This window comes from Phocoena sinus, chromosome 20 (genome assembly GCF_008692025.1).
Source record: "Phocoena sinus isolate mPhoSin1 chromosome 20, mPhoSin1.pri, whole genome shotgun sequence".
Taxonomy (NCBI): Eukaryota; Metazoa; Chordata; class Mammalia; order Artiodactyla; family Phocoenidae; genus Phocoena; species Phocoena sinus.
Window position 1 is genome coordinate 6,435,286 of NC_045782.1, and position 21,895 is coordinate 6,457,180.

General features: G+C 43.2%; 1 protein-coding gene across 3 annotated transcripts; it reads left to right on the forward strand.

The window, feature by feature from the left end:
• Positions 1-14: 14 nt before the first annotated feature.
• LOC116745404 (protein SCO1 homolog, mitochondrial) lies at positions 15-15,658 on the forward strand. 3 transcript variants are annotated; one of them, XR_004347417.1, is made up of 6 exons: positions 15-336; positions 1,389-1,479; positions 4,510-4,707; positions 5,451-5,543; positions 9,289-13,980; positions 14,754-14,887. XR_004347417.1 is itself a non-coding variant. In XM_032616101.1 (6 exons), exons 1-6 carry the CDS (start codon positions 52-54, stop codon positions 13,826-13,828), a joined length of 801 nt encoding a protein of 266 aa, XP_032471992.1. In that variant the 5' UTR covers positions 31-51; the 3' UTR covers positions 13,829-15,658. The 3 variants fall into 3 exon arrangements, 2 of the variants coding, with proteins under 2 accessions (XP_032471992.1, XP_032471991.1); XM_032616101.1 differs by having other exon boundaries at positions 31-336; positions 9,289-9,404; positions 13,811-15,658; XM_032616100.1 differs by having other exon boundaries at positions 31-336; positions 9,289-9,404; positions 14,754-15,658.
• The last annotated feature ends 6,237 nt before the right edge of the window (positions 15,659-21,895 follow it).

Here is a 21,895-nt window from a genome sequence, read left to right on the forward strand (position 1 = left end):
CGGTGCCGGAAGTCGAGGGGCGGGGCAAAGGAGGCGCGGTCTCTCGAGCTCATGGCGGGGTTGTTGCGCGCGTCAGGCCGGATAATGCGGCTTCCGAGTAGCAAACTTTGGTTTCTCTTGCCTCGCGGCCTCGGGGTTTGGGGCCCCGGGGAGGGGACCGCGAAGGTCATGCTGGGGCGGTTCCGCGCGCCGCCAGAGGAGGCGTGGCAGGCCTCGGGGCTCGTTGGCAGCTGCCTGCGGTGCCGGCTCCTCAGCACGGCGAGGCAGCCCCCGCCCGGGTCGTCAGGACCGGAGCCGAAGGGCGGCGGAGACCCCACGCGCCCCTCGCAGCCCCGGGTGAGTGCACACCTGGAGCCCTGCCTTTGCTCGCCAGTCAACCCTCCGCGCCCTTCCCATGCCATTTGGTCATAACCTCAGAAACCGCTCGGCCTCAAGTTGTCCTCCACTCCGCTGGTTGACCTCCCTGGGTCACAGAATCTCATCCCTCATTTTCCTCCGGTTTGCCCGGACCCTCAGCGGTAAAGAGAACCTCAGAACCGACACCCTCTCCACGTGGTTAGATACCCGGGCTTGGATTTTAGTTAGCTTTTGCTCCAAGAAAATAAGTTTCAGGTGTTCTAAGCGTGGGGGCTGGGTCTCAACCTTAAGTTTCCCATGATTGAAGCGCGTCAGAGCATTTTTATTATTTATCACTTGGCTCTCCCTTCGGAGGTCTGGTGTGTATATGCTGAAATTGAGCACATGTGGGTCGTAGTGGCGTGCTGGACATGCCTTTTTTCTTTGGTTTCTCCCGGGTTCTAGTTCTGACCCCAAAAGAACTTGAGAGCCATTAGGCTCTAGTGATAGGCAAGAGAAGTGGTCTTCGGAGCTGGGGGAAGGTTAATGAGTTATTTTATCTTGGGACTTGGAGAAAGTACAAAGAAATAATGATGCCGTTTGCAAGACGTTCCACTTTTAGCTGTCTTCTACTTTGCCTTTGTTACTTTTGGAAGCCAGAGTTAGGTTAACCTCCTAAATTTATTTGGTTTATTTCTATGTATTCTCAAAGCACAAGCAGGTTTTTAAATCAGCAGTTGGGATCTGGGTCACACGTGGTAACAATCATGGTGCTTGAGCCTTGGGTCTTTTTTTCCACATGAAAAGAAATCGACTTAGGGAACCTTCCCTTGGAAAGAAGTGCCTTTGTAATTGTGTTAGGAGCCCAGATGCAACTGCATCCCCAGAAACTTTCAGTATTTTCTCATCCCAAAGTAACGTGAAACATGCTGTCCGTTTAACAAGATCGAGGCCTTTGTGTAGGTATCTTCAAAAATACTGTAATAAATTTAGTGTGATTAAATGTTTTCATCTTTTTCGTATTTTTATTTTTGAAATCTCTGCCCCAGTAGCCTGTTTCTTGGAAGTCCTTAGCCATCACATTTGCTATTGGAGGAGTTTTATTGGCTGGGATGAAGTACTTCAAGAAAGAAAAGACAGAGAGTAAGTAGATATCATCTGGTCAGCGCTGAATAAAATCCTTCCTGGCTGTGGACTGTCATCTTTTTGTCATTGTTGTTTTTAAGCTTTTTATCTAGAAATAATTTTAGGTTTACAGAAGAGTTGTAAAAATGACAGTTTCCATGTACCTTTCACCTTTCTTCCCCTAATGTTAATATCTTGTATAACTATGGCTAATTTATCAAAAGTGAGAAATGAAAGTTCATCCAGTACTGTTCCCTAACCTACAAACTTTATTTGGATTTCACCTGTTTTTCCACTGTCTTATGTGTTCAGGGCACCACTGTCTAACCGTGTGAAAAGACTTACTGTGGACAGATCTGGATGTAGATAGTAAGAAGTCCAGGGTGCAAAGATGACTAAGGTGCAGTCCAGCCACTGAGGCGCCCATGACAGTGAAACAGACACAGAAGTGAAGGATTCACTAGATGAGGTTCTGCCAGGCCAGGGGGAATTTCACGGCAAGGAACGGCTCTGGACTAACACTCAAGAGTGTTTAGAAACTGTTTACAAGAACTTTATATTTTAGGGAATATTTCAGGACTTTTAAGATTTGTTTTAGAAGTTTCCAGTAAACTTTTAAAGTATCACTTAACTCTGTTTTGATTCTTTAGAGAGTCTCTTGATGACATTATACAAAGGATAATATTTACAGCTGGGAGTGAAAATTCATAGGCTTTAGAACTTTAGGCATATAAGATCCATATTGATATACAGTTATATTTCTTTTGTGTAGCAAGCAGTGTTTTATTGATATGATTTTCATATTTTAATAAGCAGTTAAGTTCCTTCAGTTTCAAAATGAAACAAACCTGACAAACTAGGAAAGTAATGGTAGAGACGGTTGTAGAAAAAGCCAAGCTTCTTATGACTTTAGTTTGGAATTTCACCTTCAGTTAATAATTTTGTTTTATAAAAACTTGTATTATGAAACAGTATTAAAAGTGTGCCTTGGGGCTTCCCTGGTGGCTCAGTGGTTGAGAATCTGCCTGCTAATGCAGGGGACACGGGTTCGAGCCCTGATCTGGGAAGATCTAACATGTCGCGGCACAACTAGGCCCGTGAGCCACAACTACTGAGCCTGTGCATCTGGAGCCTGTGCTCCGCAACAAGAGAGGCCACGATAGTGAGAGGCCCGCGCACCGCGATGAAGAGTGGCGCCCGCTTGCTACAACTAGAGAAAGGCCTCACACAGAAACGAAGACCCAGCACAGCAGAATAATTAATTAATAAACTCCTACCCCCAACATCTTCTTTGGAAAAAAAAAAAGTGTGCCTAAGTTGTTTGAGAGTATTCGCTGACATGATGCTTCACCATCTCCCAATACTTTATTGTGTATTTTCTACAAACAAGGACATTCTCCAACATAACCACAATGCAGCCATCAAAATCAGAAAATTAACATCAATATGTTAACACCGTTCAATCTTCAGACCTCATTCAAGCTGTGCAACTGATGCCCTCCTTTATTTTATTTTATTTTACTTATTTTTAATTTTTTTGGCTGTGCCTTGTGCCATGCGGGATCTTAGTTCCCCAACCAGGGATTGAACCCATGCCCCCCACAGTACAAGCACAGAGTCTTAACCACTGGACTGCCAGGGAAGTCCCAACTGATGCCCTCCTTTTATAGCAGAAAGATCCAGTTCAGAGCCACACCTCATACCTAGTTTTTTCTTTGGTCTCCTTCAGTTTGTAACAGTTTTTCAGCCTTTACCGGACTCTCATGACCTTGACGGCTTGGAAGATTACAGGCCAGTTATTTTGTAGACTGTCCCTTCGTTTGGGTTTGTCTGATGTTTTCTCATGGTTGGATTCAGGACGCTGTGTTCTCATTGCATTTAGTCAGGTGTCATGATTTCAGTTTGTCCCATTACTGATTTAAGTTCAGTTTGATCACTTGTTTAAGGTGGTGTCTGTCAGGCTTCTCTACTGGAAATGTAATTAATGTGTATTTTGTGATGTACATTTACACATGTAAATATTATGTATTTATACATGTAAATATTCTGTTCCCCATCAAACTCTCAATTCATTTATTTATATCAGTGTGATTCATGATTTCCTAGCAAGCCAGTGAGTTGTAATCCATCATTCTCTTTGGTTTGACGCTCACATCGTCCCAGATTGGTCAGTGGGAGCCCCTTCGACACAGGCTTCTGTTTCCTTTTGACATGCCTCCTATGTGCTTTGGGTTCTTTCTTAATTGTGACACAAAAAGGTGTTCTAGGTTCGTGTACTTTCTCTGCCCTAGTCCTGGTATCAGCCGTTTCTCTAAAAAGCCTCATTTCCTTTTAGTGGAGGAGGATATTAGAAGTCAGGATATGAGCTCATTGCTATTGGGGTGTATCCGCCCCTGGGTCCTTTCAGTGGACAGAGCTATGAGAGAGATGTGCTTATTTACATCTATACTTATTTCTGTATCTATATATATTGAAACTATAAGTTTGTATTGTACCTCCCATTTCTTTCCAATACTTCAGCGTTCATTCTAGTTTTCTCTCCTTCCATCGATCTAACTCCTTTTTCATCCATACCTCTTTAATGTATTTACTTATTTGGTCAAGCCCCTGTGTGTAACTGAGCTCCCATCGCTGCTGTCCTCTCCTCACACAGCTGCCCTCCTCAGCACACCCAGGCTCAGACACCCACTGCCAGGCCACCCACCTCACCCACTTGGGCTCAGACATTCTGCTCTGCTCTGCCCTCACCCCCATCGTGGCCACACCTGATGGCTAAGGACTGAATTGTTCTGGAGGAGGAAGAAAATAGTTTTACCACTTTCTTTTCTTGTAGTCCTTACTATATACAATAGCGTTTGATTTTATTTTATTGTTTTACGCTTATTTCTCTTAAAAGATTTTTCAAGCTTCTTGAGAACTGAGGCTATTTCTTCCACATTTTGTGCCCTCAGTCAGTAGTATAGAATGAACCATAGATCAGGCATTTGAGTACCTGTGGTTAGATTAACTTTTTTTTTCCCTTTCGGTGTGTGTTCGTGTGTGTTTAAGAGCTGGAGAAGGAACGGCAGCGAAGCATCGGAAAGCCTTTACTTGGGGGTCCATTTTCCCTCACAACTCATACTGGCGAGCCCAAAACTGATAAGGACTACCTGGGTCAATGGGTATTGATTTATTTTGGTTTCACTCATTGCCCTGATATCTGTCCAGAAGAACTAGAAAAAATGATTCAAGTTGTGGATGAAATAGGTAAGAAAGCCATCTCTTGCTATAAAAAAGTATGTGTTTACTTGATGTCCCTAATGTTACTATGCTTTTCACATTCTTATATTACTGTTAGGTGGAGGGTTGTAATTATTCAGTTTGTGAGAACATAAAATCTCAGTGTTAGGCTTGTTAGTGGCTGTGATTCCCATGACCTTATTCTTTACCAAAGGAAGCTTGTTTTGATGCTAAATGTTAGGTTGCTTAAAAATGTTGGTGTGGTCTGGGTCTCCCTTAACTCTGCTTTGTGTCCCTTTCTTTTTGTTGCCTTTCATCACTGACACTGCCATTGCTTTTTCCCTGGTGACTGATGGTTAGACTAGGAAATCTGTGGTATGGTCTGTGATGTATATCCTTCTTAAAATGAATTGTTCCAGGATATTCAGTCCTTATCAATAGTTTCTTTGCCCTTGAGAAATGGTGGGTGGGGCGGGGGAATCCTACAAACATTGCATTGGATTAGGAGACAGGATATCCACGTGATGTGATTCTGAGTAACAGCATGTGTGCAGGGGTGCAGATATTTGATAGGCTATCTATCTGATTGCACCACAGATATATATATATCTGCCTTTCCTGGAGGCTGTCCCATCCCCTTCCCCATCCGTGTTAGATGTCCCTCTGTGTTGCCTTAACACCTTGCTGTAGCACTCCCTACACGCTGCTGTAATTGCTGTTTTTCTTTTCCCTTAAAATGTGAATACTGATTAATGAGAACTTTCTTTCAGATAGTATTCCAACTCTGCCAGATTTAACTCCACTTTTCATCACTATTGACCCGGAGAGGGACACAAAAGAAGCCATCGCAAATTATGTAAAAGGTGTGTTTATTCATAATAGTTTACATATGTTTAGCTCTTACAGTTTTTGAAAGATCAGCTTATTTGGACTTCAGAATGCTTTGTAAGATACAGGGGATATATGGTACTGTCACCAGTTTTACAGGTGGATGAAAAGAGTCTCAGAATTGTGACTGAGGCCGGTAAGTAAATAAATAAGGAAGAGGCCTCTCAGTTCCTGGTGCAGGGCTCTTTATTTTGTCACAGAGGAAAGATTGAACTTGGCCTTCATATATCAACAAAGTAGAGAGACCCTTGAATTGAGGGGACACATTGCTTCTGATTACCTTACTCTTCCCTTTGTAAAATTAGGACAGACAGACATTCTGGGAATATGTTCATTGGGAGATTAAAGAAAAATTATGAAATATAAGCACATTTTGAATTCATAGTATATATTTTATAAATCTAAAATATTAATGATAAACATATTTATAACCATTTTAAGGAAGAATTTCAATTCAGACATCTCAACATGCACTTAAAAACTATTAGAAGGTACTTTTTTTTTAAGGAATTTTGCCTTTTTTCTTTTTTTTTTTCAAATTTTATTTATTTATTTATTTATTTATTTATGGCTGTGTTGGCTCCTCGTTTCTGTGCGAGGGCTTTCTCTAGTTGTGGCGAGCGGGGACCACTCTTCATCGCGGTGCGCGGGCCTCACTATCGTGGCCTCTCTTGTTGCGGAGCACAGGCTCCAGACGCGCAGGCTCAGTAATTGTGGCTCACGGGCCTAGTTGCTCCACGGCATGTGGGATCCTCCCAGACTGGGGCTCGAACCCGTGTCCCCTGCATTAGCAGGCAGATTCTCAACCACTGTGCCACCAGGAAAGCCCTAGAAGGTACTTTTAAAGACTATAAATTATGCTAGAATTAAGGGTGAATATTTGGGTTCTTGTGAGCTTGGGTAATTTCTCTGAATTCAAGTTTCTTAAGCTGAAAAAAGTGATGAGAATAAAAATCTGATCAGACGGGTTTTGTTGTTGTACTAGTGTGTGGAACATGCGTGCTTAAAAATCAGGAATTTCCATTTTAAGTATGGTGGAATTGATTTAAGCTACTGGTCAGAAGGACTAATGAATAGTTTTCTATTTATTTTTATTGTGTGATACCTTCTAATGCATATCCACTAAAACTTTGAGTTATTTTAAAATGTGTCTTATGTAAGACCAGCTGTATATTTTATTATTTAACTCATGTATTGAGAGATAGTTGACATATAAAAAGAGTACATACTTCAAGTGCACAGTGTGTTACCTTTTGACACATGTGTGCACCTGGGAAACCATCACCACAGTCAGAGTGAACATATCTATCACCCCCAGCAGCTTCCATGTCCCTTGCTAATTCCTCCTTCATGTCCCTCCTCTGCACCCACCTCGTGTCTCCAGGCAACCACTGATCTGCTTTCCATCAATATAGATTAGTTTGCATTTTTAGAAGTTTATGTAAATGGAATTATACAGTATATGCTTTCTTTTTAATGACTTCCTTCAGTGTAATTATGTTGAGATTCATCCCATGTTGTAGCGTGTGTCAACAGTTCATTTTTATTGCTGAGTAGTATCCCATTGATGGACATTGGAGTTATTTCCCGTCTTTGGCTATTACAGATAAAGCTGCTGAACACTCATATGTACACGTACGTCTTTGTGTGGACACACGCTTTCATTTCTCTTGAGTAAATACCTGCGAGTGGAGTGGCTGGGTCATATGATAGGTGAATGTTTAACTTTTTAAGAAACTGCCACTTTTTTCCGAAATGGCAGTACGTTTTTACACTCGCGCTGGCAGTGTGAGAGCTCCAGCTCCTCCACATCCTTGCACACTTAGTAGGGCCAGTCTTTTTAATTTTAGCCACTTCAGTAGGTGCTTAGTGGTATCTCATTGTGGTTTTATTAATGCGTTTCCCTTAATAACTTTTAACGTTAAGCATCTTTTCATGCCGTTATTTGCCATCTGTATGTCTTCTTTGGTAAAGCGTCTCCACATCTTTTACTCATTTTTATGGGGCTGTTTATTTTTACTTATTTATTTATTATTTATAGTCCTGATACAAGTCTTTTATCAGGTGTATGATTTGCAAATATTTCCTCCCAGTCTGGCTTGTCATGTCAGCCATGGCTTTTGAAGAGCAGTTTCCATTTTGATGAAGTTCAGTTTATTAGCTTGTTCTTTTATAGATAATTTTTTTGGTTTCCTATGTGAGAGATCTTTGCCTAACCCAAGGTTACAAAGGTTTGTTTTCTCGTTGAAGTTTTAGAGTTTTTATTATATATAAGCAGAATTTATGTCCACAGTTTACAGGTACGTCAGAAACTTGAGCAATAGCATCGTTATTTTCTAAAGCAGGTGTAACTCATTGGGTGATAAATGATCTCCAATTTAAATGTGTGTCATACTGGCAATTGTTTATTATCACATATTAACCAAACCTTAGAGAATCCCCAAATGAATAGACATTTGAGTTGCCGTACTTAATGGAAATACCAAAACCTTACAGTAATATTCTTCATCAGCAGGTACATACAGTGATTGATGATGCGATCATTTCTAGTTGCATTTGGGGGGGATTTTTAAATATTTAAGTTGGTATTTAGAAAATTAACTGCAATTTCAACAATTTTTTGAAAAGGTTTGGATGTGCAACTAATTCAGGCCTCACTCACCTTCTCTTCATTTAGTCAGAGCGTAGGGAAGAAGAACAAGCCACCTTGCTTTTTCAGCACCTGAGCAGTTTTTCAATTTAGAATGAGTTAGTCCAAAGAATAAAAATAGGCTGCCTCTCCCTTTGGAAGAAGCTACTGCTGTTAAATGTTGGACTCGGCTCAGTAGTCTGATGAAGCCAGGTCTTTTAAGTGACTTCCCCAGCTTACTTACGTGAATTCCAAAAACTTAATAGCAGGTGCATGCTGTGAGGTTTTATGTTAGAAAATGAGATACAGGTATTTTGATCTGGTATGAACTAATTGTCAAGCAAACTTTTTTCTCATATGATACAATGGAAAACTGTCGTGCTTAATTCATAATAGTATCTTTAAACTTCAGCATATCTCAGAACTACACCTAAATATTTAAGAACCACTAAATTAACAAAAATTGTGATTTAAATAATTAGAATATATTCCCTCCAGCTCTTTACTAGTCATGAAAGGATTTGACTTACATATTACCAAAAATCAACTTTTGGTTTCATTGCTCTTCTTTATTAATAGCCTGTTTTAAGTTTCATTGATTTCTGCTCTAATTCTCTTCTTCTGCATACTCTGGATTTAATTTGCTCTTTTTCTAGATCCTAAGGTGGAAACTTATATTATTGATTTTAGATCTTCTTTTCTACTATATGGATTCAATAAGTTGTGTTTCCATTTTTATTTTATTCAAGATATTTTTAAAATTTCTCTTTGAGATTTCTTCTTTGGCTCATGTGTTATTTAGAAGTGTGTTTAATTTCCATGAGTTTGGGGATGTTCCAGATATCTTTCTGCCATTGATTTCTAGTTTAATTCCAGTGTGATCTATCTTGGTGAATGTAACATATATTACAGGGGAGAATTTTCATTTGTTCTATGCGAATTTGTTTTTCTTTGAAACATGAAGAAATGTTTAGGGACTCACAGGAAGAAAGTGGCAGTAGGGCTGCTGTATAACGGATACTGTTTTTTGAAGTGTAGGGATGGTTGTTTTGCTTGCTTCTTTTTCACTGTCTTTCTCATTTTCTATTTAGAATTTTCTCCCAAACTGATTGGCTTAACTGGCACAAAAGAAGAGATCGATCGAGTGGCCAGAGCATTCAGAGTGTATTACAGTCCTGGCCCCAAGGATGAAGATGAGGACTACATAGTAAGCAAATGCACAGCTTTCAACACCTTGACAGGCTCCCAGGTCCCAGACATTCACATAGCTTTCCGTGATGACTGGCTTTAGAAATGAAATTAAAACGAAAGATAATCTGAGATCATAGCAAATTCCTTAATAATTAGGGATGTTTGAAAGGATAGAAGAAGTATATGTATTTTTTGAAGGATGATTGTTTAATTTATATTCATTGTTCTTAGAGTTTAATTGCCTGCTTTTCTAGTGGCACATAAAATTATAGCACAATATAAAATCAGGGATATCTTAGATTCAATATAATATAATATAATCGTTTGGGGCAAAGCTCATTTTAGTTGCTAAACATCGTATTGGTTCTCTCTGCCCTCAATGAAGACGTATAAGAAATATACTCCTTTTGAGAAGTAGTGTTAGGCCGTAGGGAACTGCGTTTTTGGGTTGAGTGAGTAAGAATTCTGAAAAGCAGGAGAAAAGAAAGCCATAGGCAACTAGACTTCCCATAAGATTTCTTTTCATACCAACTATGCGTTTGCGTAATTTTGTGTTTAGTTGCATTTGCAGCTATTATGCTCTACATAATTAGGATTAATTAATTTAAATTTTTTTAATTAATTAAAAAATAAAAGTTTTTTTTAACGATGAAGAACAAATTCTATCAGGTTGTTCTTCTATAGCTCTTATATTAAAGAGCCGTCTTCACGTTCATCAGCACTGTCCAGGAGTCCTGGGTCACCTTGTTCTGTTCTAGTCAGTGGTTTCACAGTGAAGCATAAGCGCCACCCGTACGCATCCAGTTTCCTTCTCAGTGTGGACGTTTTTCCCTATCACATGAAGAGTTGACATTGTATTTTAGTATCATTTCAGGTTTTTTCCTCAGTTGTCATGCTCTAGTTTCTCTATAGTATTGGTTAGACAAAGTGATTAATCATAAGAGCCTTTCCAGCCGCAGAGCTGGTTTTGTAGGAAGAAAGATGGTCAGGATCCTGAGTCGTTGCTCTTCCCGCAATGCCATGGCCAGCTCCCAAGAGTGACATGCAGAGGGGACATCCCACTGTGGTGCTTTGTCTCTATGGCCCACTGTGATTTCCTCACCACTTTTGAACCTGGAGCACATGTGCCCCTGTAGCTTTTTTTTTTTTTTAATATTTTATTTATTTATTTATTTGGTTGTGCTGGGTCTTAGTTGTGGCAGGCGGGCTTCTTAGTTGTGGCATGCGAACTTTTAGTTGCAGCACGCATGTGGGGTCTAGTTCCCTGACCAGGGATCGAACCCAGGCCCCATGCACTGGGAGCACAGAGTCCCAACCACTGCACCCCCAGGGAAGTCCCAGCACTGTAGCCTTTGGCCTAAATTAAAAGCACGTTTCTGGTCCCTTTGCCTTAAGCCCACACATTTTCTAGTTCTGGTGCCTCATAGACTTAGGGAAACTTGGGTTCATGGGAGAAAAAGACTAGAAAAATCAGCATTTTCTTCTTACACCCTAAGTTTAAGGAAAGTAGAGGGACCCTATTGTGGTTTCCTCTTGTCACACCAGCAGCATGAGAAGAATGAGAGGAGAGCAGAAAGGAAGCTGTGGAGAAACAAGAGCTTTTCAGAATTCGTTACTCTTCCTATGAAAGAGTTGTATTGACTGGTTTTGAGGTTTAACTTGTGATGACAGTGGGAGCAGCTGAGCTAGTCAGTCTGACTTCCAGTGCCGAATAGTTTTATTAAACTGTTTACATATGTACAGTTGTAAACTAGGTAACACCCTTTAGTCTTGTTGCTTATAGCTCATAATTCTAGAGTTAAAATTAATTTTACAAATTAGAGCAAACAACTTATAAACAAGTAAAACATGGGCTTCCCTGGTGGCGCAGTGGTTGAGAGTCCGCCTGCCGATGCAGGGGACACGGGTTCGTGCCCCGGTCCAGGAAGATCCCACATGCCACGGAGCGGCTGGGCCCGTGAGCCATGGCCGCTGAGCCTGCGCGTCCAGAGCCTGTGCTCCACAACGGGAGAGGCCGCAACAGTGAGAGGCCCGCGTACCGCCAAAAAAAAAAAAAAAAAAAACAAGTAAAACATCCAGTTAAAGTAGTAAGAGATACTTGGCTGAAACTGAAGCGCTGCTCACCACAGGAATGTGATTTGAGACACCCACCTCTATAGTCAGCCGCCCCTCGTGGTTTTTTATTTAAATTACTTTGAAACCTTTCATTGTGTAGCCTACCGGGACTGGTTGGTCTTGACTTAGTAAGAATGCATCTTTTTCTTGTCTGACTGTAACCAGCAGTATACGGCGAGGTACCAGTGAACTCATAAACATAAATCAAATAAGGTTTGGGCACTGAGATTTGCACTCTAAGGTAGCCATGCAGATAATCCAGAATATGGATATTAAGTTTTTTAGTCTTAAAAATCAAGATGTGGGGCTTCCCTGGTGGCGCTCGTGGTTGAGAACCTGCCTGCTAATGCAGGGAACACGGGTTCGAGCCCTGGTCTGGGAAGATCCCACATGCCGCGGAGCAACTGGGCCCGTGAGCCACAACTACTGAGCCTGCGCGTCTGGAGCCTGTGCTCCGCAACAAGAGAGGCCGAGACAGTGAAAGGCCCGCGCACCGCGCACCGCGATGAAGAGTGGACCCCGCTCGCTGCAACTAGAGAAAGCCCTCGCACAGAAATGACGACCCAACACTGCCAAAAATAAATAAATAAATTTAAAAAAAAAAAAAAAAAAAATCAAGATGTAAATATGTACGTCTTACGGAGATTCTTGGATCCTCTAGAACCCATCCCAGACCCCATTTTGACAAGTAGATACTGGTCTACTGCCATAAGAATGTGACGTTTGATAAGAATCAGTGAGTTCACTGCTGTACGTTTGCCAAATCAACCAGTAGGGGGAGACACTCTCCAGTTTCTTGGGTTTTTCATTACTATGACTTCTGTCCTTTGAGGTTACAGATTTTAATCCGCAACATGGTATGGGAAACTTCTCTTAAGATTTAAGGACATGAAGGGAATGAGGGAGTACCTTAAAGGTTGAGATATAAAGGAATGAAGTTTTCTTAATCTTGATAGCAACAGAGGTGAGCTTCTGGCTTTGAATACGGGTGGCATCCTCTGACCCATAGTATATGTAACGCAGGTTACAAGCATTTAGAATTCCACTGAAAGCTAAATGTGCACATCATTGCGTTATATGTATAGTATTACATTATTTTCTAAATATTAATTAGGAAATACTTTCGCAAAAGAATACAAATAGCTTTCACACCTAAGAAAAGATGTTCAGTTTTATTCACAATAAAAGAAATGTGAATTGTATAATGTGATGCCATTTTTCACCTGTTAGATCAGAAAGGCCAAAGATACTGTCAAAATCTAATTTAGGAAAAGGGAAAATGCTGCAGTGTTGGAGTAAAATTGGACCAGCTGGCACTTCCATGCATTGTTGATGGGAATTAAACTGATACGCCCTCATAAGAAGGCTGTTTGTCAGTATCATCAGCATTTAAAGTGGAATACTTTTTAGGTTAGAGACCCCATTTTCTGGAATTTGTCCTACAGAGATAACCTATAGCCTTGTTTGTAAAAAAGACTGGAAACCAAGCAACCATTCTTTAAAAGGCTACTATATATGTACTGATACAGAACAACGTCCAGTATATTGCTAAGTGAGAAAACAGGTATAGTGTGTGGTTAATTCTGTCTAAAAATAAATAGATGGTTATTGACACACTAATAGACGCAGAGGGTTTCTCTCGAAGAGTAACAGCAGGAACTGGTGGTAGTGGTGCCCTCTGAGGAGAACTGAGGGACTCTGGGAGTCTGGAAGGAGTGGAAGACTTCATTGTATACATTTACTGTGTATTCTTCCTTTCTTATTTACATATGATTTGCTGTGCCCACAACCCAAGTGAACACTGAGACCTGACCACTGACAAGTTTGACAGTTTGAGTAGAACAATTTTTTTATTATGTATTAGAAAGTAATTTATGTGAAGAAGACTCATAAAATAAGCCCAACGCATGCTGAAATTCTGGTCTTTTAAGGGGGAGAGAGAATAGAAAGAATAGGAAAGAGGAAGAAATGAGGAGAAAGAGAGGTGTAAGCTGTGGAGTAGGGCTTTAAGAGACACCTGGAGACCTGGTTCTGACTGTCAGAAAATTGGAGAAACGCGGGTTCCCTGTCCTCCCGCAGTGAATTACTCCCAGCCCCCTCAAGATCACCGGCTGTCTGAGCCCTCTGGGTCTACATTCTTTCCTTATGTGAATAAGCAAGTGGCTCTTTCCACTTACTCTCTATGGATGTGTGTGTATAAAAGTACGGTAACCTAACAGACACATCGTGTGTCTGGGTATATTTGGGGTGTCTCCAGCTTGGTATGTATGATCGCATTCCTGTCTGTCTTTTTGTCTTGCCAAACAGCAATCAAGCCTGGAATAAATTCCAAGGATTCTAAGTGCCATGTCTTCAACTCATTTAAAATTGGATTTGTGGAAGCATATAACTAAAAAAAATTGATGGCTAGTCTAAACTTTAGGTGGAGCTAGGAACACTTTAAGAACTTTGCCATGAAAGTGGATAATGGATTTAAGGTAACTCCTTGGGGGTGTAGCACTTACGGCTGCTGAGGAACTTCTGGGTGATGTGCTTCAGGTAGGACTGTTCAGCGTAGTAGGATTGTCCTTAGGGGAGGACAACACTCGTTGTCATGTTTCCATTTGAATCGCTAATATGAGGACTAAATACTGTATTAGAATTTATATATTATATATTTAGTGGTTACTTTTCTGTTTTTGTTTGTAATATAACATGGTAAGCAGAATTTAGCCTGTTGAATGATCACCAGTTCTTCCTAAAACATAAAAGAATATACCCTAGAACTTAATAAAGAAAGTATTTTTCACCAACACTTTTAATCCCGTGTGGTGTCTCTTTATAATATGGTTAAGGGATCAGATGAAATATTTTACTCATAAATGTAGGCTCTTCCCAAGCAGGCTTTGCTGTTCCCCAAGCATTGGCTGTTTAATGAAGGCTGGCAGTGGCCATTTCTTAAAAGTGCATTCTTTTCTCAGAAATTGTGTGGATGAGTGTGTTAAGGATTGAACCAAAAGAATTCCAAGTTCTAGCTGATGTGTCAGGCAATAGTCGGCAAATTTCTGGAAAGATTTTAGATAATTCGTTGCTGTGTATTTAGTATAATAGACTTAGGCCTGTTCCATAAATAATAGATGCTACAAAGGTTGCTTAACTAGTAATGTGAAGTCTCTTATCCTGTAGCATTTATTCAGTAAAATAAGCAGCTTATTTTGGTGAACTTTTTGTCATCCTCTCCTTCCCCCCCCCCCCCCCGCTTTCTCTGCAGGTGGATCATACAATCATAATGTACTTGATTGGACCAGATGGTGAGTTTCTAGATTATTTTGGCCAGAACAAGAAGAATGCAGAAATAGCTGGTTTGATTGCTGCGCACATGAGGGAACACAGGAAAAAGAGCTAGCCAAAGCAGCGCGGCCGTGCGCTATTCTGCTAAAGAGGAAGGAAGCTTTGTCTCCCGTAGGGGCTGATACTTATATGTATATACATGCAACCTACAGAATGGCCTTCATACCAGGAGAACACCTAAATTTTGGGCAGGGCATGCTACTCTTGGGTTCAGCAAGGATGGATTCTTAACCAGAAGTCTCCCAAATGGTCGCCTTGAGACCAGAGGACCAAGTTGCCGTGAAGCCAGCGGAATGGACCTCAGGGAAGGACACAGCTGGAAAAGACGCAGCCGTGGGGTCTCCACGTGAGCAGAGCCCTCTGATCAGCATGGCTGTCCCTCCAGTGTCTTGGACTCGCTCTGGCAGGTTGTAGTGAATTTCCAGGAAGAGCGTAACTTCCATAGTGACCTTGCTTTCCTCTTTGAGTTCTTGGTGGCTGATAACAATCAAATTAGGCTCTCTGACATTCACAGTTAATCTTTATGCTTGAAAGCATTAGTGTAGTCTTGCTTGTTAATGAAGATCACTGTCAGGTTTGCATTGTGTCCCCCTGTCAGCAGGTGCTGATTTTACTAATGTAGAGAAAAGCTGTTGTTTGGGGCAAACCATTAGATCAGATTCCCTAGGGACCTTTCATGTGATTTCTAGCTGAACGATGTGCCAGGCTTTCAGGGACCTGCCAAATGGGTGTAAGAGGATACAGATCATGAGTGTGTACAGAGTACCTTCCTGCCTGTACCGGATTGCACTTGTCTGAAATAAAGGTGTGCTTTTGCAGCTTGGACAACCGTGGCCTTTCTTGTGGGTGCAGAGATGGCAGCTTATAGCTCTCTGGGCTGAGACCCCCAGACTCGAGGGGGCAGGTAGGTGGGTGCTTGTTAAAGTGCAGGTTCCCGGGCCCAGGGCTGGGTTCACTGAGCTGAGGAAGGATGCAATGACCTGCGTTCACACCTGCCACCCCAGGTGCCTCTGATGCGGTGGCTGGGGGACTGGGGCCTCGAGAGACGGTTTTGAGGGTGGAGGAGGGCAGGTTTGCATCTGGGTGAGTTAGGTGCGTCATCTTCTGGTGTATCCATCCACAAAGTGCTAGGCAGACAGCCATTCAGGAAGGTGCTGGCTTTTGTTTCTGAAACAAAAACTACTCAAAACTTCCTTGCTGTCTGGACTTGACCGTTTATCACCATTCTCCACCTGAAGCTGCCGCAAAGCCTCTGAAAGTCTCAACAAACCGTAACAGGTGTGGCGCCTCATCAGACACGGGCTTTCCTTGCACATCAGTTCTGTGCTCTGTGCACGTGACATGGCGCTGTCTTTTGGTTTTTAAATTCTCAATACTTAATGTTAAAACCTACTATAGATATGTCAAGGCATGTGAAAAAAGTCATAAACTCTGTAGTGGTTATGGGCTGAACTTTCCCGCAGATTCACGTGTTCGTTGAAGTCCTAACCCAATGGAGGCAGTCTCTAAAAAGGGTGATGAAGTTAAAATGAGGCCTTTAGGGAAGGCCCTCATCCAACATGCCTGGTGTTCTTATGAGAAGATATTGGGACACAGGCAGAGAGGAGACCACGTGAAGACACAGAGAGGCCTCCAGAAACAAGCCCTGCCAACCCATTGATCTGGGACTTCTAGCCGCCAGAACTGCTGAGACAATAAACATCTGTGGTTCAAGCCCCGGTGCTGTGGTACTTTGTGAAAGCGCCCTAGTGAACTCATACAGTGCCATTCTCCTTTAAGCTTCCCTTACTAAAAAAATACCAAGATTTAGTTTATATAAACTTCAACTCAGGAGTAGTTGGTTTGGAATGACTTTCCCAGGAACCTTGTCAAGAACGTGAGGAACTTAATAAAAGACTACTCTCATGTAACAAAGATCTTAAGTATCTAAAATGCCAGACGTTTGAAAAGATGGTCTGTTTTAAGCCACAGAACGTTTGTGTGGATCACTTGGCAGCAGCTTGTGCCGGAGAAAATTCAGTCTTCATTCTCAGCTGTTGCAGGTTAGAGCTTGTGTCATGATCCAGAAAAGGAACAGAAGCTTTTGAAGAAACTTTTATTTGCTCTTCATTCCAGTGTCAAGTTTAGAGGCTTAGAAGCAGGGAAAGGCACCTCAGAGATGACAATCCAAATCTCTCTACTCATGAGCGGACAATCCCAGAGATTAAGGTGCTGGCTTCACTCCTGAATCTAGATTAGAACTTGGGTCCCAATTTCTAGTCAGGTCCCTGCCTGTCCCAGTGCTGTGGGGCACTCATGGGGACCTTGTGAACCCAGACAGAACGGGGGCGCTGTGCACCCATGGGGCAGCCTTTCCATTGTGAATCTCGGGAAATTAAAATCAAGGCTGCCTCTCAGCAAAGTGCCACTTGCAGACCTTGACCTGGATAGGCTATGGTGCTTTTGCTGGACTGTTCAGTGGAATTAATATTCGAAGAAATGGCATTTATTTGAAAATTATAAGAATGCTGTCCATGCAGCAGGCCCAGAATTACTTTCTGCATCTGGCTGTCCGTGAGGTAGCTAATAGCTCAGGTGTAAGAGCTGAGACTCACTGAATACCGGTAGAAGGCCTGTGTGGGTTGGACAGCTAATGTGAACCCAGTAAATGATTTGAAATTGTGAATGCATCTGCATGAGAGACTGTAAAATATCTCATTGTTTTTAAATACAAGGTTAAAAGAAATTAAAATTTTCAAATCACCAATAGTGCTCTAAAGAAGTGTTTTATTTTGCATATAGCACAATTTAAATTGTGTGTGTGAGAGAGAGAGCTACCCTTTCAAAGAGCAGTCTCACACAAGCATTTTTCATCCATTTAGCTGATACATTCTACTCGTAGTTCTGAGTTACATTACTCTGTAAAGATACGGGTGGTTATTCCTATTTATTAATGAGGTACAATTAATAACCTCTAGCCACGTGTTCCTTCATACCCTCTTTAGAACTTAGGTATTTTCTGTTCATTTAAGAATGTACTTTAAAGTTTGTCTTTCCATGATTATAACATAAAAATTTGGAATATACAGAAAAGTTGAAGAAAATTTTAAACCACCATTGTTCCACCACCAGGAAACTATTTGGATGCATTTCCTTTGGATCTTCAACATTAATCTTTTCTTGTGGAAATCCACCATTGTGTTCCTTTAAAAAATTAGACATGGCAGGTCAAGCTCAAGCCTCTGTAACCAGCACTGCCCCACCTTCCTCATAGGCAACTGCTGTTTACTGTTGGGTGGGTATCATTCCAGAGTATTAAGGACCCACGCAGGCTGTGTTCTCAGGCTCCAGTTATGAACACTTGTTAAACTAGCTCAGTGCTGCTCAGGTTTTATGTAGCTGTTATTTTTGTTATATTTTGTATAATTATATTATTGAACTTGAAGGTAGCCCGAAATATCCCCCTCTTGCCAAGGTTAGGTAGTGGATTCACTAGAGGAAAAAAAACAGCTTTCAGGGCAAACTTCAGTTGTCCCCTCACCATTGTTGATCGATGGCATCATTTCAGGTGTGTTGGTGGAGAGACTTCGTTCTCTGGGAATGGTGACATGGAATTGGGGACCACACGGCCAGTAACCCTCAGAGCTGGCCGGACTCGGGCTCCTCCCCTGCAGGGGTGGCCGGTGTGCAGCGCCTGCACGCAGCCTGTCCGTTCATCGTGCGTTACTCTTCAGGAGTTCATTGCCCTGAAACCAGCCTGGTTTCCATCCTGACGATGCTAAGGTAACCTCTCGCAGCCTTACTTTTCTTACCTGTCACCTGGGGATATGATAGCACTGGTGTGGTGAGGTCGCTGTGAGGGTTAGAGAAGCCATGTGGAACACCGGCACATGCTCAGGAAGTGATGACTGATGTTATTTTTGGTCCTGATGAGGGCAGTGATTTGAGGCATGCTTAACAGGTGGTGTCAGCAAGTGGGTTTGATCATAAGTGTTTTCTACCCTGCCTCCACCCCCCTGCTCCCCACACTGGAGTCTGCCTTGCAGTATCCTAATTCCTGGAACTCCCCCATCTCCTGTCCCCCACCCCCCACCCCATACATACCTGAGCCTGGAGCTGTTCGGTCACATTACCTTAATGAACTCTTCACACCTGTTTTCTTAAATGGTATTCAAATATAGAAAAAAAAGTTTCTGGGAAAAACCATCAGGTTGAAACCAGAAGTTTTGGGGCGTTTGGTTCTGACAGGAACAGCAGGGCATGAGTACACGGTCAGAGCAGCTTCTTCCTCAGGAGTGGGGTGGGCGCAGGGGCCTGTTACTCTTCAAGCAGCTCTGAGTCTTCCAAGGAGGAGGGCAGTCCTCCACGTTCTAGAATGTGATGCTCAGGACAGCGGGTTGTTGGAGGGCTGCTGGCTGCAGCGAGGGCTTCGACCACAGGTGCAGCTGCTCCGTCAGATTGTGACTGTTCCTATCGAGGATTTCTGGCTTTAACAATGGAGTATCACTCCCACTTTGACCCAAGGGGCCATTTGCTGTGTCTGGCTGCTCAGATTTTCCTGGGGCCTAGTTTCTGCCAGTCTAGGCCAAGTTGGTTTAATTCTGTGCCATCTCCGCCTGTGCTCGGCTCACAGGGTGGTGCTTACTTGCCTTAGAGGGTCCAACAACAGGTCATGAGTGAGCATTTCTCCTCCTCTGGCCCCAGGACACCCAGCTGTGCTCAGCAGCCGGTTCGTCTGTTCCTTCAGTATTTATCGCGCATCTGCCACGTGCCAGGACTGTCCTCTGTGCTGGGAGACAGGAGGGAACCCTCCTAGCTGGGGGAGCTCGTCTTTAGTATGGCAGACAGACCATCAACAGATAAATGCATAAAGTGGGGTCAGATAATCGTATAGTGGGGAAGAAAAATAAAAGAAGGTAAGGGCTTGGAGAGTAACGAGGATGGGTGTTAGTGTGACTGGTCACGGAAGGACTCTTTCAGGAGGTGACCATTTGGAAACTGGGAGTGAGCCATGTGAGTATCTGGGGGGAAGCCCCTGACCCCAGAGTGAGCAGGGGACACTCAAGAAGAGCAAGGAGCCCAGCGTGACAGTGGCTGGTGAATCAGGGAGGGCAGGAGGCTGGAGAAGGGGCCGGAAGCCACATTCATTGGGCGCTGGAGTCCATGGCAGGGACTCTGGCTCTATTTTGAGTGTCGGCGAGGCCCTGGAAGGGCTGAGGGCAGAGCTTCATCTGATCCGTCCGCCAGGCACCCACCGTGACCGTTGCTTTGATTCACGTTAGGAGTCTGAGGGCGCTAATGTTGCCCCTCCTAGGGGGTCTTAAAAGTCACTCACTTTGTGTCATACTTCAGGAGAACATCTCTGTGGATATTTAATTGAAGGAAAACTTGAGTTTCCTTTTTATTGTGGGAAATTTTAAACATACTCAAAGAGTGGCCTAGCTTAGTGAACTTGATACACCCATCACCAAGCTTCAGTAACTCTTAACGCGGCTGACCTTTTTCTTCTACATCTCCACCCATTCCCACCCCACCAAGTCCCACATGTGTGCATATCTATAGAAGATACCAACTCAGTCTTAAAAATAACCACAATCAGGCTTCCCTGGTGGCACAGTGGTTGAGAGTCCGCCTGCTGATACAGGGGACATGGGTTCATGCCCCGGTCCGGGAGAATCCTACATGCCGCGGAGCGGCTGGGCCCATGAGCCATGGCCGCTGGGCCTGTGCGTCCGGAGCCTGTGCTCCGCAATGGGAGAGGCCACAACAGTGAGAGGCCCACATACTGCAAAAAAAAAAAAAAATCTCATTATCACACCAAAAAATATCTATTTTTGCTTAATATCACTGAATATGCAGTCAGTGAAAAGTCAAGTTTATAAATTGGGTCCTTTGCTTTCAGGGAGCTGCAACACCTCATCATGGAGGGGTGTCCTGTCCGGGTTGCATATGTGACTGTGTTTGCACCCAGTCAAGGAGGACACAGGGGTTACCACTCCCACTCATGGGGGAGGCAGTACTCAGGTCGGCCTCTTACCCAACCAAACTTGGGTCCACTAGCCCACACACAGTAAAGCCAATGCACTGACACAGGGTGTGGGTGAAGTGCAGCATTTATCACAGGGCACCGAGCAAGGCGTCCAGGTAGCTAGTGCTGGAAAGGCCCAAACTCCCCCGACAGCTTTCAGGGAGAGGTTTCTAAAGACAGGGTGAGGGAGGGGCATTGTGGGGTGCGTGATCAGCTCGTGGACACTCTTCTGATTGGTCAGTGGCGAGGTAATCAGGAGTCAACACTGTCCACCTGGTTCCAGCTGGTCTGAAGTCTACCTGCTTGTGGTCAGCATGCGGTCAACTTCTTCCACCTGGTGGGAGTTTCAGTATCTGCAAAGCAGCTCAAAGGAAATGGCTCAGAATATTATCTACAGCCCTTGAGGAGGAACTAAAGGTCCCTGACTTTAATAGCTAAACTCTTCTTATTTTGTCTTACATGACTCTTTTCCTTTCGTCTGTATTTTCTTCTCTGATTAATTTTTCTCTTTGGAACTCAGGGAAAGCCTAGGAGGCTAAAACTCTCCTGCGGGCGAGAGGCTGGTGGAGGATCTGGGCGTGGGGGAGGGGGTCTGTTCTGGGAAGGCCCCACAGGGTCCTGCTCTGGTACAGGACCAGGTTAGAAAGACCAACTCACTTGTCTTGGATTTTTTATCTGTAGAACAGGGATGATCGAGGATGAGATGAGATGCTGTGAGGACAGGGAATACTAATCTACAGTGCTAATGAGAGCAGCCTGCGGCAGGAGGTGGGCGGTTACTATGAGACGCGCAGGCGTCCTTCCGGAGCCCTGGAGACGCTCTGTGGCTGGATCTGGGCGATGACTTGCGTAGCTCAGGAGATGTTAAGTATAAACTTCGGGTGTTTGCATTTGACTGTCTGTAATCTATAACTCAAAAAAAAAAAGAAAACAACTGAGGAGGGGAAGGAGAGTTCCCACGAAGGGCACTTGAAAGAAAACAGTGCGATGTGGAGAAGGTATCGGCCAATCGCGCAGCGATTCACTGCAGCTCGGACACGGGGAGGCGCGGTACC